We start from the raw sequence: 20,619 nt of genomic DNA on the forward strand, positions 1-20,619 counted from the left end.
CTGCGATACACCTCATTGATCTTTGCCTGTATCACCTTTGTCTGTTGATGGACTACACTCTTGAAATGGAATACGTAGACAATCATTTAATTGCCAACAAAAGCCTTCTTCGGCCAATTAACAAAGAACAATGGATCTATGTGAAATTCTGCAGTTAATCCAGGATGGACTTCATTAGTCATTAATCTTAAATTCATTAAAAAAATATATATATATATATAAACTCTGGACCTTAACACTTAATTAATTTACAAATTTTAAACCAAGACTTGCACTGCACACAAATAACTAATATTGGCATTATATTCATATTGTTTAGCCAGAGTGGAACTGGCCCCCACAGCGAGCCTGGTTTCTCCCAAGGTTATTTTTCTCCATTAAACATTTTATGTAGTTTTGTGTTCCTTGTCGCCTTCGGCTTGATCACAGGGGTTCTATATAAAAAAATTATAATTTTATACACAATTTACAATCAAATTGAATCAAACTACACAATGATCACTATAAGGCTCTATAGATATTAATGTTTCATTTTTTGTTAATGCATGATTTCCTTTAAAGCTGCTTTGAAATTATTTGTTTTGTGAAAAGCACTATACAAATAAATATGATTTCACTTGAATAAAGATGCAATTAAATGTAGGTACTTAAAATGTAAGTACAATGCAACTATATGTATGTACATAATAAGCACATTGTATAAAAAGCTTAAGTACATAGTAGTTAAAATCACCTAATATAAAGTTATTCTGTTTTTCCTGTATGTGGTTAAATGAGGAAAAGACCTGCACTGTCTTCAATGTATGTAGTGCTGCCTAATTATTTCAGGTTCTGTCTCAGACCACTCTTTTAAAATTGAGGAGCATAATCAGTTAATTACACACTAACTGTTGTTACACATGCCTGATTGGTAATGTTATACAAAATGTAATCATGGCATCCAAGTAACTAATCTGATCTGATCACAATTTAAAGTGTACTTAATTTTTATAATCTGATTACATGTAATCCTTTGCTAACGTTGATTACCTATAGTTGCAACACTTATCTCCTAAATGTAAAAACTTGATGAAAACTCTGTTGAAGATATCCCAACAATGATGATAGCAGTTCTTTTCAAAGACCATTCAGTACCTTTGATCAAACCAGAACATTCAAGTACCACCTAATCATCACCAGTGCTGGGAACTAATGGATTACATTTATGCATTTTGGCAGACGCTTTTGTCCAAAGCGACTTACAGTGCACTTATTACAGGGACAATCCCCCCCGGAGCAACCTGGAGTTAAGGGCCTTGCTCAAGGGCTCAACAGTGGCATCTTGGTGGTGCTGGGGCTTGAAGCCCTGACCTTCTGGTCAGTAACCCTGAGCCTCAACCACTGAGCCACCACTTACATGTAATATGGATTACAAATACTCATATTGTAATACATAAAAGTAACTGTAATCTGATTACATGTTCATTAGGCAAAGTATAATTGTTCATAACTTATTAATCCATATAATTCTTTTTAATTACTTTTCTTTATAAATACTTTTTAAAATACCTGACACTAGCCATCAGCCATAATTACACTGAAGATGGAGCAGTTATTCACACATTACTGCACTAATGCATTTGGTTTGGCATTTAAGTTTTAGTTTCACAAATTACTTTTGTACTCGGCTTCAGAAATCTACATGAATGCGTTCTTGCGTGTGACATTGATATACGGAGTCTGTTCTGTTACCTGGATGGATGACGTATTTGTATTGCTAACATTTTCAGAGTAAACATTTTTAGCGTCTTATTTATTTCACTCAAAAATGAATTTTTTGTGTGAGTAAAACACACACAAAAAAAACATAAATTCTCATATTAATGAAGTTTTTAATGCATTGAAGCAACATTATCAAAATGGTGCAAGTTTATCCTACTCAAATGCATGTGACATCAAACAAATAAAAACAAGGACAGAAGTAATCCAAAAGAAATCAGATTAGATTACTTTAAAAATGAATCCATTTGATTACATATTATATGGGTTAAATTGTAGTCAGAAATGTAATCAGATCACAATTCAGATGTAGCCAGCATGTTCCCTCTAGTCTTTTCAGCATTGGGCAAATGGTCATCACTTTGTGCTGTCTTAGAGAATGTGTGTTGTAATGCTTTGTTTTGATTAATGTCAATAATACCGTATGATAAATCATGAGAAATATCTAACAACATACATTTAGAATGGACGTAATTGGACAGTCCAACTAAAACAAATAGATTCATCATTAGTCTAGATTTCACATCTCCGTTTGAGTGGGCCAGTGATGATTGGTAATCATTTGGATATTGTTACAATAAAGCTTGCATTCATGGAAGCAGCCTCTAGACATATGCAGGCATGTGATCGGCCAATTGCATTGTGATCGGTTTATTTTTCTGGATTCACTAAAATAAATGGGAAGGTACAATGACAGTTTGTAATGTCAAATGAAGTAGGAGTTAAACTGGAACTTGTTTGGTTGAAAAGCACTTTGAGAATGCCAAAGACAATTGTAGGTGGTGGTCTAAAAAAAAAAAAAAAACGGGAGGGGATCTATTTGCAGTCGATTTACATGATTCACATTTTTAGATCAAACTCTACAAATCCAGATTAATCTGGGGGGAAAAAACACATTCCTGCAATAGGCCTAATATTTCTAATTTAATATTATGGTAAGCAATGATTGAATTCAGCCAGTAATCCACTGAACTCAATGCATTTAATACATCATACTCGCTTCATTAAAAGCAACAGATCGAAAGTATTGAAGAAAACTTTATTAAAACACACATAAAAAAAAACCACAATGACAAAGGCTTTACTAAAACTATTGAGATTCAGTATTGAACAGTGATATAACCTCCATCCAGCAGACAGGGACATTTATCCCTAAAATCATAATTATACTCATCAAATGACAGACACATTGAATGTGTGTGAGAGCGGTGACAGAACACAATTCATTGTGCAGGAGTGAAGTGTGCACACTCTGATTGGTTAGTGGATTCGCGTGAGCTCTTCCACGATCTTAATAACCTCGTCCACCGTAGCTTCCCGTTTCATTCCACTGCCATCATCAATCTGAAACAGACAAACATTCAAAAACACGTTTACATGACAATGGACTGCTTATGATCAAACAAAACTAACAGCACTGTGAGTCCCCAAAAACATCTGTGACATACAAAACCTGAATTTACATTACTGCCTGGATATAAGACAAGTGAATTTATGAATTCACTACATTCACGAGACAAGCATCTGGTGGGTCATTGTCACTATGAATTTAGACTAGGACTCTAAGTTAATGTTGTTTATGATAATGTTGCAAGTGAAAAGGGGTTCAGGGACACAGTCAGAGTTTTTCTTTTTACAGATTGTTATACAGTGCATCCAGAAAACGCTTCACTTTTTCCACATTTTGTTATGTTACAGCCTTATTCCAAAATTGATTAAATTAATTATTTTCCTCAAAATTCTACAAACAATACCCCATAATGACAACGTGAAAGTAGTTTGTTTGAAATCTTTGCAAATGTATTAAAAATAAAAAAAGAATCACATGTACATAAGTATTCACAGCCTTTGCCATGACACTCAAAATTGAACTTAAGTGCATCCTGTTTCCACTAATCATCCTTGAGCTGTTTATACAACTTGATTGGAGTCCACCTGTGGTAAATTCAGTTGATTGGACATGATTTGGAAAGGCACACACCTGTCTATTTAATGTCCCACAGTTAACAGTGCATGTCAGAGCACAAACCAAGCCATGAAGTCCAAGGAATTGTCTGTAGACCTCAGAGAGTAGCCTGTAGCCTTTGTGACAGGGACATGATGGCGCCAGGTTGTTTACCGGCTTGCAGTCATGGCCAACGTGACTTATCTATGTTAACGCTATTTTTTATCTTTATCATTGGCTTTATTTCTCGCACGGTTTGCTGTGTTCTGGTCTATGATCGCTTGGCTCTTTTAAATTTACGAACGGAGGTAACTGACTGTTTGATACGCGATCCCAGTGTCAACTGGTGGTTCCCTTCTCATGCTGCGCCGGTCACGCTGACGCAAGTCTGCCACCTGCCTGGGTGTATGTGCTTGTGGAGGAAACGGCGAAGGAGGTGTCGAAAGCGGGCTGGATGATTAGTGAGGTCGAAGAAGTCGCAAAGGATTACTTTCTTCTCATCTGTGGCCTCAGTGCGGGATGGTGTTGAAGTGCTGCCGACTCTGAGGGGTTCATATTTGGTGCCTGTATATCCAACTTCATCTGGATCAGGGTGGCGACCATCGCGGACCGAGGTTTCGAGGTGGCGGCATGAAGGCCGCGGTGCTAACCTAAACAACCTACGTACCCTGGGTAGCGGTAGGTCGGGAAATACATATGTGACTTCTCATCTTTCGTCTGACTCTATCTCTGTGACAATGGCTTTGATCAATGCAAGATATCTCTCTAACAAGTCTTTTATACTGAACGATCTTTTTCTCTCTCAGAAATTGGATTTTTTATTTGTTACGGAGACTTGGCTCAGCAACGGCGACATGGCTCCTATTTCAGAACTTTTACCTCCCGACTGTAGTTATTTTAGCTCACCTAGGGCAGTCGGTAGGGGTGGGGGCCTTGCAGTTATTTTTAAAAACAAGTTCAAATGCAGGCTTCTGTCCACCGAGGCGTTTTTTACATTTGAAGTAGTGATGTCCCGATCCGATACCTAGATCGGTATCGGCTTCGATACTGACGTTTTTAGACGGATCGGGTATCGGTCTGACGAGCCCGACCCAAATCCGATACTCTGTGTTAGTCATGTTCGTTACTGTCAAGCTTAAAAAATGACATAAAAGAACTGTTAAAACACCATTAAAGCGGTTAATATGACTCGTGCATTTTATTCAAAGCCTCTTGAAGACACGCGATAGCTCTGTGAATTGCAATAGGCTGTGTTTAATAAGTAAACATATAAATGCACGCGCAGCTTCAGCCCGTTAGTGAATGGTGCTTCGGTTTACACACACACACAAACACGCGCGCGGCTATTTATAGCCTTCACACGTGCACAATATTTGAGCGCTACAAACGAACATCTCAGATGTAGATGCTCAGCAGTTCGGTTCACTTATAATATGGACTTAGAACGGCACTGGAGGTGCATTTAACCAGAATTTAAATAAGATGCGAATTAAACTGTGAATAAAAAGGGTGAGGGTTCAAAAGTTAAAGCTGTCACGGAGAGACTCACGGAGGCAGAGATATGAACGCAGTAGCAGGGTTTATTGAGCAGAGGATTGAAACAGTGATGTAAACCAGTGAGTAAATCCAGTTAAGCAGAGTGGCAAACAGCAGGTAAGTAATATCCAGACAGTGTATAGACACAATGAAAGAGATAACTTACAACAATTTTATGATACTTGCAGGCAATAATGAAGACACATTTGACATAGTATTTCTGAGACTCCAGAACTTTGTACTATCGATGAGAACAGGCACAGAGTGTGAAATTGAAAGTGAGAGAGAAAGAGAGAGAGAGTGAGAGTGTGTGTGCGTGTGCGCGGGTGAGAAAGCGGGGTATTTATGCAGTCATTGATTAGCCACTAATGATATGCAGGTGTAATCAGAACTCAGGGAGTGCCAGTATCCAGTAGGCTATGCTAGTTAATAATAAAGTGTTTCTTAATAAGCTATACATTTATATTGAAATAATGTGAAGTTAAAGGTTTGTGTTTCTTTACATATTAAAGAGTACACCCAATTATTTCCACACAATAATGTAAAGATATTATAAACTGATTATTCAAAAAAACAACACTGGTATCGGATCGGGATCGATATCGGCCAATACTGAGATTTCCGTTATCGGAATCGGATCGGAAGTGGAAAAAGTGGTATCGGGACTTCCCTAATTTGAAGCTCAGCTTATTATGCTGAATTCATTTAAATCTGTGTTATGTGCCCTCATCTACAGACCACCGTCATATAACAAAGATTTTATAAATGAGTTCTCAGATTTTTTATCTGCTATTATTCCTTGCTCAGATAACATTTTAATTTTGGGGGATTTTAATATTCACGTGTGTTGTCCTTCGAGACCACTGGTCAAAGAGTTTGTTAATTTATTAGATTCTTTTGGTTTATTTCAGAGTGTTGCTGGCCCTACACATATATGTGGTCATACCCTTGATCTGGTTTTATCTCTGGGTTTTCTATCAGCAATGTGCAAATTGCTGACACTGTGTTCTCAGACCACAAGACTGTTATTTTTAACCCACATTTTTCATGCAGTGATCAAGTTAATGATGGCCCTGTTGCTGTCACATCTCGTTTTATCACTCCCTCTACTGCTAGTAGTTTTTCAGCTGCTTTTAATGTTTCTCCACTGAAATCACTGCTGGAGTCTCCTTTTTCTGATATGGGGCCTGAGGATTTGGTCTCCCAGTTCAACTTGTCATGTTCTGGCATCTTAAACACTGTGGCTCCATTAAAAATTAGGAAGAAAAAGTCAAGGCTCAGCCCTGGTTGAAGAGTAATACCCGTGCTCTTAAGCAGGAGTGCAGGAAGGCTGAGCCGAAAGTGGCTTAAAGATAAACTACAAGTGTCCTATGAAATTTTGAGAGACTGTTTGACTAAATTTCAAAGAGCAGTTAAATTAGCCAGATCAAGCTATTTTTCTAATATCATTTCAAAGAACTGTCATAATGCTCAGGTTCTCTTTTCTACTATTACATCATTTCTTCATCCAGTTGCCCTTACTCCCATCTCCCCTTCGGTGGACACATGTGAGCAGTTTTTAAAATTTTTTACTGTTAAAATTTCTGGTATACGCTCACAGATTTTACCCACTAGTAATGATCCTGTTACCTATCCTGTTCCGCAAAATCTATTGACCTGTTTTGTACCTGTGTCCCTGTCTCAACTCAAACATATAATTGCACATATGAAGCCTACTGGTTCTATGTGTGATGTTATTCCATCCACTTTGTTTAAAGAGGTGGTGGAATCAATTGGTCCAAGTGTGTTATCGATTATTAACAGTAGCCTGACCACTGGTATTGTTCCCAACTGCTTTAAGCATGCTGTTATTCAGCCTCTTCTTAAGAAAGCAAACCTTGATTCATCTGATATGAACAGCTTTAGACCTATATCAAAATTATCCTTTATGTCAAAAATATTAGAGAAGACGGTGCTTGCACAATTAAATGATTTTTAGCCATCAATAATTTGCTCGATCAATTTCAGTCAGGCTTCAGAGCTGGTCATAGCACAGAGTCAGCGCTGTTGAGAGTTTTAAATTATATTTTATTAGGTGTGGATTCTGGTAGTCCTGTTGGTCTTCTGCTGCTGGATCTTAGTGCCGCTTCGATCACGGTTGATCATGACATACTTATCAATCGCCTAAGAGACCAGGTTGGTATTCAGGGGTTAGCCTTGGATTGGGTCTCCTCATATCTCAAGGGTAGAACGATTTCAGTCTGTTTAGAGAACTGTTATTCATCAGTTGTTCCTTTAACATGTGGGGTTCCTCAGGGCTCCATTTTGGGACCCGTTTTATTCTCCCTCTACATGCTTCCGTTAGAAAAGATCTTTGAAAGGCATGGCATACACTATCATCTGTATGCTGATGACTCTCAAATTTACTTTCCTATTAAACATGGGAATCACCACTCTTTTGAGTCTCTGCATAAATGCATGGCCGATGTGAAGTGTTGGCTGGCAAACAACTTTCTTCAATTAAATGAGGATAAGTAAGAGTTTATTGTTTTTGGTCAAAGGGGATGTGACTTAAATTTAGAAAGAAATTTGTCACTGCTTCCAGGGAAAAAACTTCCCTATGTAAAAAACCTGGGTGTTATATTCGACTCTGAGCTCAGGTTTGATCGACAAATAAATGCTGTGGTTAAAAATAGTTTTTTCCATCTTAGAACTATGGCAAGGTTGAAGCCCATCCTTTCTTTTGATGATTTGGAGAAGGTTGTGCATGCCTTTGTGTCCTCTCGATTGGACTATTGTAATGCTTTGTATCTGGGTGTGAGTCAGGCCTCTCTCTCTGCCTGCAGCTGGTCCAAAATTCAGCTGCTAGGCTTTTAACTGGAACCAGGAAAAGAGACCATGTCACCCCAGTTTTGATTTCACTACATTGGTTACCGATCCAATACAGAATCAAGTACAAAGTGTTGATGTATGTGTTTAAGGCTCTTCATGGTCTTGCACCTGAGTACATCTCTGCCTTAATAAGTTTGAATCAACCTTCAAGGTCTCTCCGCTCTAGTGATCAGCTGTGTCTGTCAGTTCCTCGATCTCGCCTAAAAACTAAAGGTGATAGAGCTTTTGCGGTGGTAGCCCCTAGAATTTGGAATGAGCTTCCATTGGTCATAAAATCATCTCCGTCTCTATTCTCTTTCCAGGGTGCCTTAAAAACATATTTATTTTCCCTAGCTTTTAATTAATTGCATTATAATTTGTACTAGGTAGATTTTATCTTATTCTTGTTTTATAGGTTTTAAATGTTTTTTTGCATTCTTAAGCTGTATTAATGTGATTTTATTTATTTTTTATTACTCCATGTACAGCACTTTGGTACCCAGTGTGGTTTTTGAAAGTGCTTTATAAATAAAATTGACTTGAGTTGAGTTGAGACAGGATTGTGTCGAGGCACAAATCTGGGGAAGGGTACAGAAAAATGTCTGCAACATTGAAGGTCCCAATGAGCACATCATCTGCAAATGGAAGTTTGGAACCAACAGGACTCTTCCTAGAGCTGAGCAATCCAAACTGAGCGATCGGTGGAGAAGGGCCTTAGTCAGTGAGGTGACCAAGAACCCGATGGTCACTCTGACAGAGCTCCAGCGTTTCTCTGTGGAGAGAGGAGAACCTTCCAGAAGAACAACCATCTCTGCAGCACTCCACCAATCAGGCCTGTATGGTAGAGTGGCAAAACAGAAGCCACTCCTCAGTAAAAGGAACATGATAGCCTGCCTGGAGTTTGCCAAAAGGCACCTGAAGGACTCTCAGACCATGAGAAACAAAATTCTCTGGTCTGATGAAACAAAGACTTAACTCTTTGGCCTGAATGGCAAGCGTCATGTCTGGAGGAAACCAGGCACCGCTCATCACCTGACCAATACCATCCCTAAAGTGAAGCATGGTGGTGGAAGCATCATGCTGTGGGGATGTGTTTCAGTGGCAGGAACTGGGAGACTAGTCAGGATCGAGGGAAAGATGAATGCAGCAATGTACAGAGACATCCTTGATGAAAACCTGCTAAAGGGCGCTCTGGATCTGATACTGGGGCGAAGGTTCATCTTCCAACAGGACAACGACCCCAAGCACACAGCCGAGATAACAAAGGAGTGGCTACGGGACAACTCTGTGAATGTCCTTGAGTGGCCCAGACCAGAGCCCAGACTTAAACCCGACTGAACATCTCTGGGGAGATCTGAAAATGGCTGTGCACCGATGCTTCCCTTCCAAACTGATGGAGCTTGAGAGGTCCTGCAAAGAAGAATGGGAGAATCTGCCCAAAAATAGGTGTGCCAAGCTTTTAGCATCACACTCAAAAAGACTTGAGGCAGTAATTGGTGCTAAAGGTGCTTCAACCAAGTATTCAACCAAGTATTGAGCAAAGACTGTGAATACTTATGTACATGTGACTTTTTATTTATTTTTATTTATACATTTGCAAAGATTTCAAACAAACTTCTTTCATGTTGTCATTATGGGGTATTTTGAGGAAAATAATGAATTTAGTCAATTTCGGAATAAGGCTGTTACATACAAAATATGGAAAAAGTGAAGTGCTGTGAATACTTTCCGGATGCACTGTATGTAACTGTTATTGTCACAATACAACATACATATGCACTGCACAAGCAGAGAATTACTACAGAATATTTTATACATTAAAGCTGAAATATGTAACTTTTTTTTAGAGTTAAAATACTTTCTTCAATCCCTGCTTTATATGCAGATACAATTATCAGTAAGCCATTCATAGATTCATTTCATTGAAAAATGTAAGCATCGTCTTTGTGGCACTGTGTATATTTTTAGTGACCTGCTTAGATCCACCCCATCAACATTACTCAACCAATGGCATGAGTTTAAGGGCGGGACTTGCTAACTGTTTGATCTACTGCAGGCGAAGGGCATACTCAGAAAGCTGTTTTGAAAACATTTATTTTTGCAATTTTGTTCTGTGGAGTTGGTCATACAGAAAATACACACTTCAGCTTAAATGACTTTGTTGATAAATGTTTTTTTTTCAGTTAACCTTGCAGGTGGCATCAAACATCAATTAATTAACCAGTGCTGAATGTAATCAAGTAACTGATTACTTTTTTGTCAAAAAGTAGTATAACACATTACAATTTAAATTCTTGTAATCAGATTACAGTTACTGACTTTCAATTAAATGATTTACTTTTAAGTACATTACATTGGTTACACTTATTTCTAAAATAATATTAGGTAGAATATATTTAAAACATGTTCATGTGTACAACTGTGTTTCAGTGACCGCTAAAGGAACATATACAATGAACGAGGAGGAAATTATTTCATATATAGATATTATTTTTAATGTTTTGCAAAAAAAAATTGCTTTAGAATGTAACGTGGATGGGAAAAGTTATCACATTACTAATAACTTAACATTTAAGTGAAGTAATATGTTTACAATATCAGAAAAGTTATTCGTAGTGGATTACTATTTTTGAGCAACCAGACTAATCACATTTATGAACATAAAAATGTGACATGCTCCATCAAAATGAGTTAGTCATAAGTCACAATGGCCTTGAAATTTGTAATTAAAAATTTTTATTGATTCAAAGAAAAAAAAAAAACATACACACAGAATCAACATTTAACCTCCCCAAACACCAACCCAACCCACAACTAACACCCCCCATTGGTCACATTAAATAATGCATGCACGCACACACTTTTATAAATAAAAACATTTAATTAAATATATCATAAACATGTATAATTAAACTAAACTTCTCTCTCCCCATTCCTTCCCCGAGAGTCCACCAAAACTGTGAAATACCTACCCCATTTTCTGATAAACAAGTCCCCAAACCCCAGCCTTCTACCTGCCACCACCAACTTCCAACCCCTTAAAATAATTTGTCTACCAATCATAATACTGTACCCAATTTATTGTATATATTTGTCCCCCAAATTTATGACCGCCCCTTCACCCAAAATACAAATTCTGGAGCAAAGTAAAATTTGAGTTCCCAAAACGTTACACAAATAACTAAGAAACATCAACCAAAAATCTTGGATCTTAACACACCCCCAAAAGACATGGGTTGTGTCTCCAACTTTTGATTGGCATTGTCAGCAGGTGGGTGTGTCTTTAAAACCAAGCCTATATAATCTATAGAGGTCCAATAAAATCTATATATAATCTTAAATTGCATAAGGTGAACCCTAGTATCTCTAGATGCAGACTTGACATTTTTTAGAATCCTAGACCACACTCCATCCAATACCAAGTTTAAATCTTTCACCCATAATCTCTTAATAGAAATTAAAGCTCCATCCCCCAAACTCTGAATTAGCAGGGAGTAATACACGGTCATGCCTAATGACCTTTTCCAAAAGCAGAAATCATCTCTCCCAGAGTATCTGCCACTAGGGGTGTGTGTTACTCCCAAAAACAATGCAGGTGGTGCAGCTGTAAATACCTATAAAACTGAGATCTGGGAATCCCAAAATGATGACCCAAATTCTCAAAAGATCTCAATATTCCACTCTCATACAGGTGTAGGAGAGTGTAGTAACCCCCCTCACAATCCACTCTGACCAGCAGAAAGGGGACTTTATATATATATATACACATCATTTAGGGTTCAGCCATATGCTTAAGGCAACAGTTAAATGTCCAAATTAAACAATCTGGACACTTTTGTCCATATCGATTGCAAATAAGAGATAATGGGGTGTAACTTCTCCGGTTAGTTTGATAGAAAGGCTGTTCAATATAAAACCTGGGAGGGGCTCTTTCAGGTGGAAGTGTCCATTGGGCCAAATGTCTGAGACCGAATGCATAATAAAACAAAATATTAGGCAGGCCTATCCCACCTTTGTCAATCGGCCTATGTAACTTATTAAAATGTAATCTAGGACGCTTACCACTCCAAATGAAGGACTTCACTATGCTATCAAATTGCTTGAAATAAGAGAGGGGGACATCTATAGGAAGAGATTGTAGCAGGTAGTTGAATTTTGGAATACAATTCATTTTAATAACATTAACCTTCCTTAAGGGGCCAAAATTAACTCTTACTAAATCAGACAAATTTGCTGGGAATAAAACGGCCAAATACTTAATGCCCTGTTTAGGCCACAGGAAGGCGCCCAGCTGGAAAGCTGTTACTGGTAGTACGCAGTCAGAGACAAAGCTTTGGATTTAGACCAATTTACTTTTTATCCAGAGAACTTAGAAAAGGAATGAATAATTCTATGGAGGCAAGGCATAGATCTAATCGGGTCAGAGACTAATAATAACACATCATCTGCATAAAGTAAAAGCTTATGCACCATATCTCCCCGCCGCTACCCCTGGAAAATCATCTTCCCTTCTTATTAAGGCTGCTAATGGTTCCAGGGCAAGACAGAACAATAATGGGGAAAGAGGTCAACCCTGCCAGGTGCCCCTATCCAGAGTAAAATAATCTGAAATGTATCCATTTGTTTGTACCGCCGCCACCAGGTGTCTATAAAGTAACAATCCAAATACCTAATGCTATCAAAAGAGCTGAGGCCCCGAATAAACCCTACCTGATCTATATGTATAAGTGTTGTCATAACTTTGCTTAATCGGTTAGCTAGAATTTGTGACAATATTTTTACATCTAGCTGGACCAGCGAAAATGGATTTACCATCCATTTCAGAATCATTAAAGAATGGAAAGCTTCCGCCAACCATGACACAAGCCCCGGATCAGTTTGATCCTTAAAAAGGACAAAGAGTGCACTCTTTGTCCTTTTTAAGGATCAAACTGATCCGGGGCTTGTGTCATGGTTGGCGGAAGCGTTCCATTCTTTAATGATTCCGTATAAACTTCTAACAAAAGTGGAGCCAATTCTGTAGCGCAAGATCAAAAAAAATTCTGTAGCGCAACATCTGAGACTAAGATGTTTCCAATTGAGCAATCAACAGCAGATGAAATGAGGACTTTGATATCAAGAAAAGATCTATTCTAGAATAAATCTTATGGACAGATGTATAAATGTATATGTATGTATGTATACAATGTATAGTTTCTACCAGATGGGTTGAAGAGTCTCCAAATATCAGTAAGGCCAAGACTTTTACACATCCTGTGATTCATCAATGTTACTCTAGGGGCTTACATATTTTTGCTTCAGTACGATTAAGGACTGAGTGCATCAAAAGATTGAAGTCTCCTCCCAAAATTATATCATGAGGGGTGCCAGCGGCTTGCAACATCCCTTCAAGATCTATAAAAAACCTCAGGTCATCAGCGTTAGTTGTGTAAATATTAGCCAAAATCAACCTTTACCCCTGAATTTCTACTAAAACAATGATGACTGTTCCTAATTTATATTTTATCTGTTTGGGACATTTGAATTATAGATGTTTACTTGTAATGTGTAATGACTCCCCTACTCTTGAGCCAGCACTAAAGAAAACATGTCCACCCCATCCATATCTTCCTAAATTAAGGGGAAAGATGCATTTCTTGAAGAAATACTATATCATATTTCTTACAATTAAGAAACACCCTTCCTGCTATTTTAAAAACAACAGTAATAATTTTCAATCATGCACATTTAACTTTAAATCCCTCTAGCTTTTATTTTGACATTCTGAACTCCGAGTCTGTTTGTAAGCAAGTTCACAGTAGTTTAATTATCTTCTTATTCAAATTCTGGTAAAATGCACCTCAGACACCATTCTAAATGCATATTATAAGTGAACCGAACTATTGAGCATCTATATCTGAGATGTTGTTCGTGAGTAGCGCTCAAATGTTGCGTAATGCGTGAAGGCTAAAAATAGCCGTGAGTGTGTGTGTAAACAGAGCTATTCAATAACGCGCTGGTGCTGCATGTGCATATTATATATTAACTTTTTCTTTTGTCATTTTTGGAGCTTGACAGCAATGAACATGACTAACGCACAGTATCGATTTTGATAGGGCTCGTCGGACCGATACCCAATCCATCTAAAAACGTTAGTATCGGAACTGATACTGATCCAGATATCGGATTGGTACATCTCTAGAGTCAACTGCAATCGGAATACCCAAGTCCAATGTTTCTATATAGATTTTGTGAAACAGAATTACATAACAGAAAATAATCTATAAAACAATCTCTCGTCATTAAGCGGAATAAACACAATAAACCTGTAGATTCATCCACATAACGGTTCCTCCACAGAACAAGCTCCAGCCACTAGCGGAACCAGTTCAATTTCCTTGGACAGTCAAACGAATCTTCAGTATGCCGAACCATTCGACCGATAAATGAGTGCAACAAAAGACCCAATTATTCCAATGCCCTGCAAGAGGTGTTCCAAAAAACAAACTCCAGGCCACAGGAGGCATAAGCACCAAAAACTTGCAGATTTATCCACAAGTCCAAAGAAAAGCAAAACAAACTCCAGCCGCTAGGCGTAACCAGCACAAAAAGAAACAAAAGTGGCGCCCAGTTTCCTCGAACAGTTATTCAGCTAATATTTACAGAGAAGAAAAGTTCATAACTTCGTCCGTATTTCATGGAGGTCCAGGTTTTAAAGCTCTTTTGTAATATTCTGCTTTGTTCTTGCCCTTATGAAAATTCACAGCAGTTCTTGCATAGTATCGAGATGGTATTATGTAAGATCATGGTATTCACTCGTAAAACCATGGTCCCCATAAGCGTGGTTGTTTAAATATAACTAGTTTATAAAACAAATTAGAACAACTGCCATAAAAGTGACTTATGGGCCTTTCCACAGCATGGTAAGGCTAGAGTTTTCCACCGTGGATAGTACCTGGTCCTTTTTTTAGTACCACCTTGGTCGAGGTTCCGAGCGAGCAGAGCAGATACTAAATATGATTTCTAAACCCTGCAGATAACTGATTGGTCAGAGAGAATCTATAAGCTAGATGGCAGGTTAGCTTACCCTTGTGCGTCGTTGAACTAACACAGTGATGTGTACTCTCCAGTTTTTAACGGTATGTCTTGCTGCCATCAGCCTCTTTTTCGTCATAGAATTTTTGTTGCTGCAAATTACATTTTTACATTTTATACCACCCCACCCACCATATACAACCCTACCCAACCCCAACAGAACAATCCCCAATCAGAACAACAGGACTTGCATACATGTACACACACACACACACACACACACACACATCTGCACCTAGTGAGAAGAGATGCAAAAGCCACGACATCAGCCTGTCTACGGCTTAAAGGCTGAGACAGAGATTAAACTCCAAAGACTGCAATCAAAGGGATAACAACTAGGGATGCACCGATGCATCGGCTGAACATCGGTAACGGGCGATATTTGCCTCGTTAACTGCCATCGGCCATCGGGAAATAAAAATGACATTCGCCAATGATTATATGTGTCATGAACGCTGTGCTCAGGAGAAACTTTTTTTCCCTCTTTTTATTTGGGCGGGGGGAGATACCGAGACGGGCGCCCTCTCCTCAGTAACTTAGATTAAACAAAGAAGATGGCGGTCGTGTGGCAATATTTTAGTTTCAGAGAAATATCAGCGTTTTGCAGTTTGCAATACGTGTTCCATTGAAATTTCAAGAGGGGGGGCTGTTAGAAAGTCATTGAACACAAGAAATCTCATTGGACATTTGAGAAGCAGGCACGAGGCGGTGTACGGCGATTACCTGCAAGCTGACCAAAAACGGAAAAATGAAGCCGCCAAGAAAGCGCAAACCCCCGGTAAGACTGAGACTTCAATTGACACGGCGTTTGAGAAAGCCAAACAGCTGCCTCCAGACAGCGCCAAAGCGAAACAAATAACAAACAAGGTGATGGAGTTCATCGCTTTAGATGACCAGCCTTTCTCTGTAGTGGAGGACGTGGGTTTTCGGAGTCTGATGAAGTTTATGGAGCCACGCTACACGCTGCCGAGCAGGTGTATGGGACGCGCGATGGAGAGCGCGCACATCACACAGAGCGCAAGAGGCAACGATCCGACAGAGCAGGGCCCTCCCTGCATGATGTGTTTGAGGAGATTCTGGAAGAAAATGGACCAGAGAGGACAAGTACCTCTGTATCCCAACAACTGGGTATTTTCCTGGCAGAGACCACTATTCCCAGAGGTGAGAGCACACTCTACTTTTGGAGAAATAACCACCTGCGTTTTCCAGAACTCGCACAAATGGCACGCAAATACCTTAGTGCGCCATGCACCAGCACCGAGAGTGAGCGGTTATTCAGCTCTGTGTCTCATGTCTTGGATGAAAAGCGAAATAAGCTTTGCTGTGACAAGGCAGATATGCTTATCTTTGTAAAGAAAAACATGCATCTTATTAAGAAGTAGGCCAGAGATACAGCAGGTGACTTATGTCATTAATGATCAGAAGTGGAGGTACTGTTTTTGTTTTATAAGATGCCCCATGTTCCAGCCTGTGAGTTCTGAAACACTGTAATGTTTTATTCTGTATGAAAAATACACTAGGTGAAAGATAGCCCTATTTATGTTTGTATTTATTTTAATAACATAATTTATTTATTTCACTTGTTTTTGCATTTACACTTGATGTATTTTTTTTTATTTATCAGAAAAATATTTTTTATTGGGCCATGAAAATAATCTCATTGAGTAAGTTTTTGTTTATCAGGCTAAAACCACTCAAATAATTTTGTTGGGCAATGTACTGAAACAATCTCTTCATTGATTAGTTAGCAGTCAAAGGTTTTTGAATGTTATTTTTCAGAAAATAACTTGTTATAACTAATGTCAACCAGAAAGTGACATTAAAGGTTGTTTTTGTTTCATAAATTGGTCTGATTGAATTTGTGCTCATTCTAGGATAGTGTGATCAAGAGCCGAAAGACTTGTATGTTTCCGTGGCACAAAAGAAGGAATAAATAATAAAAAGAAAAAACATCGGCATCGGCCAAGTTGTTATGTTAAACATCGGTATCGGCCCAGAATTTCCCAATCGGTACATCCCTAATAACAACTATCTTAACCCCTAGGACGTCAGAAACTATTGTAAAAAAAAAAAGAATTCCAAAAGTTTTGCAATTTGGGACAAAGTACCTATGGCTAAGGTTACATGGTGAAAGTTTACATTTATCACACAAATCTGAAACATTGGGATATATTTTAGAAAGTTTTGTCTTCGAGAGATGAGCTCTGTAAATCGTTTTAAATTGTATAAATCTAAGTCTAGCACACAAAGTGTCCAATACTCTAATCCAGTAGTCATCCTCAAACTTTAAGTCAAGTTCCTCTTCCCAAGACCTGATTGTTTTAATGCTGTGAGAATTATAACTGCATATATATTTGAGATAATCCCACCCATTTGAGGATTCAGTTTAAATGCCTCTTCCCATGTAGACTTTGTAGGCAGAAAGGGAAACCCAGAGAACAGAGAGGAGGCACAGTGCCTAATTTGAAAGTAACAAAATAGGTGAGAGGGAAGCAGATTAAACGATGAGGATAATTCAGAAAAACTTGAACACATTATTAATGAAAAGATCTTCAAAGCATTTCAGACCTTTTCCCAGAAAGAGAATACGGAATCTGAAAAGGGAGGAAAGAGATGATTATTACGTATAGGAGCCATGGTTGATGCCAAGGTAAATTTAAAATGATGCCGAAATTGGAAGAATACTTTGGGAGAAGAGCATACTATTGGGTTATTTGTGTAATGTGAAAGGGACAAGGGGAGAGAAGAGGACACCATAGCAGGGAGAGATGTTGAAATACAACACTTAGCTTCTAAATGGCACCATGGCAAAGAGGAGCCTGTACACAGAACACCAATTTCTGAATATTTGCCACCCAATAATAATACATAATGTTGGGCAAGGAAAGCCCTCCACTTAGTCGACTTTTCTGGAGCAAACTTTTGGAAACTCTAGGTTTTCCTGTCCATATAAAAGAGGAGATTCATTGGTCTATGTTCTTGAAGAAAGACTTGGGTAGAAACAAAGGAATAGCTTGAAAGAGGTAAAGGTAAACATTTTGGGAAAATGTTCATTTTTACAGCGTTTATCCTACCTAATGGAGATAATGGAAGAGCTGCCCATCTTAAAAAGCTTACTTCATGTATTAAACTAAAGGTGTAAAATTTGCTGCCTTTGAGGCAGAATAAGAAAGGGAAACATTAACACCAAGATACTTGAATTTAGAACTCTCCAAGTGGAAAGGTATGTCATTCTGTTTTAGTTTTTGGCCAGCTTGATTTATGGGTAAACATTCACTCTTCTGTAAGTTCAGTTTATACCCGGAACATTTCCCCAAATCATCTAATAGATGTATTATCTCAGGAATAGATGCAATTGTATCAGTAACGTAGAGTAATACGTTGTCAGTGTATAAGGCTAATTTATGTTCAATTCCCCTGAGGATTACACCCTGAAATACATGAAGTGTTCTAAGCATTATTGAAAGGGGCTCAATAGCAATGGCAAAAAGTAATGGGGATAGGGGGCATCCCTGGTGCATACCCCGTGATAAAGTAAAATATTCAGATTTAACATTGTTAGTATAAACTGAAGCTTGAGGGTCAGCATATATTATATGTACCCATGAAATCAATTCCTCCCCAAAACCAAACTCGCCCAGTACCCTAAAAAGATAAACCCATTATGTCTTATCAAATGCCTTTTCGGCATCTAATGAAATTATCACCTCAGAGGAGCAACTGTTTTGTCTCGATTATAAAATATTAAAAAGTGTACGGATATTAGAAAATTAAAAGCGTCCTTTTATAAATCCAGGTTTATTCCTCTGAGATAATACTAGGAAGTATTGCCTCTTAACGAGAGGCCAAAAGTTTGGCTAAAATCTTAACATCAACATTGAGGAGGCTAATAGGTCTGTATGAGTTACATAATGTTTGGTCCTTCCCATCTTTAAGCAATAGTTATAGATGCTTGTCTCAATGTTGGAGCAACATACCTAGCTCTAAAGATCCCTCAAATACAGGCAAAAGAAGTGGTGACAATTTAGCATGATATTTCTTATAAAATTCGGAAGGCTGCCTGTCTGGGCCAGGCTTAGATTGCAACAAATTAATTGACTTAATAATCTCCTCTAAGGTAATGGATCTATGAAGTTCAGATGCTAAAAGAGAATCAACCTTAGGGACGTTAATACGCGTAAAAAAATAAGAGTAAATGTTTTTAGGAGTAAAATTCATCTCCACAGGATCTGAGGTTAGCGCACCACCTGGCTGCACAATTTGAGTAATAAAACGCGAAGGCGCTCTGCTGCGCAGCTGGTGGGCCAGGAGTCGATCGACCTTATTCCCATATTCATAATAATTGCCACGCATGTGTAAAAAAAGTCTCTCTGCCTCACCTGTGGATAACTGATTGAATTCTGCTTGCAAATTAAGGCTTTGTTTATGTAGCTCAGGAGTCGGATAATGAGCATATTGGACATCTAAAGCTTGAATATTATCAGATAACTTTAATAAATTGTGGAAAAAAAAAAAAAAACTCAATTTCTAATCTCCATTTCAAAACAATGGAGGCAGAACACCAAAACTCTGTAACATGCGATGCTTATAACCATTTCCATTCACATCTATGTCGAATGAAGTCACTCCCGAACATATGGAGTAACATAGAGAACATTCATTTCAGGTGACATGAAAGCATATATTTGCCTAAACACCCTCGGTTAATAGTTATTTCCGAGTACATCAGAGTACAATTTCTTATAAAATTGTGTCCTTTGCATAATTATCTCTACAGGATACCTAGGATGTTGAATACCGTTCGTTAAACCATCGCTGTGCTTCTTTGGGGCAGTCAAAATTAAGCTTCTCATCGCAGAGGTCAATCAGCAGGCGAGCGGGGAATCTAAGTGAGAACCGCACGTTCTTATCACGCAGGCTGTTTCTCACAGCTGTAATGCCACCCTTTTTAGCAACACTGGAGTTGAAATCAGGGAAAATGAAGACCTTATGGCTCTGATAGAAGAGTTGGTTCCTATTCCAATAGCGAACAGACTTTTATTTGTCTTTAACATTATCGACTGAGACAGCCCGCCGTCGGGCCTTTAAATGTACAAAATAAAAGTATGCGATGCACAAAACTGCTGTGTGTACATTGGTACACATGCCACATATATTTGGAAAGCTATATTTCTTGATTTTCTATTGATATAAACCATTTTAAGATACAATCACAACAGCAGGTACAATCTATATATTTGTCAGACCACCAACATATAAACAAACAATAACAAAATGTAGGCAACTCACCTATGAAGCCTCATAGTAGTCCACTGATCCATAACTTCCCGACAAAAACGGTGTCGTTTCATTGTCAAATGTCCAAACAATCAAATCAAGTAAAATGTTTAGTCCAAATCACATTATTACATCAATAAATATCCACAGACTCTTGTTGCATCATTTCAAAGCACCTG

At 38.3% G+C, this 20,619-nt stretch overlaps 1 protein-coding gene across 1 annotated transcript in view; it reads right to left on the reverse strand.

Annotated features, from left to right (window-relative positions):
- Positions 1 to 1,917: 1,917 nt before the first annotated feature.
- LOC127661435 (DNA damage-binding protein 1) overlaps positions 1,918 to 20,619 on the reverse strand; it is a 105,209-nt gene continuing 86,507 nt past the window's right edge. Inside the window, exon 27 of the mRNA XM_052152147.1 lies at positions 1,918 to 3,102. Within this exon, the coding sequence (XP_052008107.1) occupies positions 3,019 to 3,102 (84 nt within the window). The 3' untranslated portion in view covers positions 1,918 to 3,018. The remainder of the gene's footprint in view (positions 3,103 to 20,619) is intronic.

This window comes from Xyrauchen texanus, chromosome 21 (assembly GCF_025860055.1).
Source record: "Xyrauchen texanus isolate HMW12.3.18 chromosome 21, RBS_HiC_50CHRs, whole genome shotgun sequence".
Taxonomy (NCBI): domain Eukaryota; kingdom Metazoa; phylum Chordata; class Actinopteri; order Cypriniformes; family Catostomidae; genus Xyrauchen; species Xyrauchen texanus.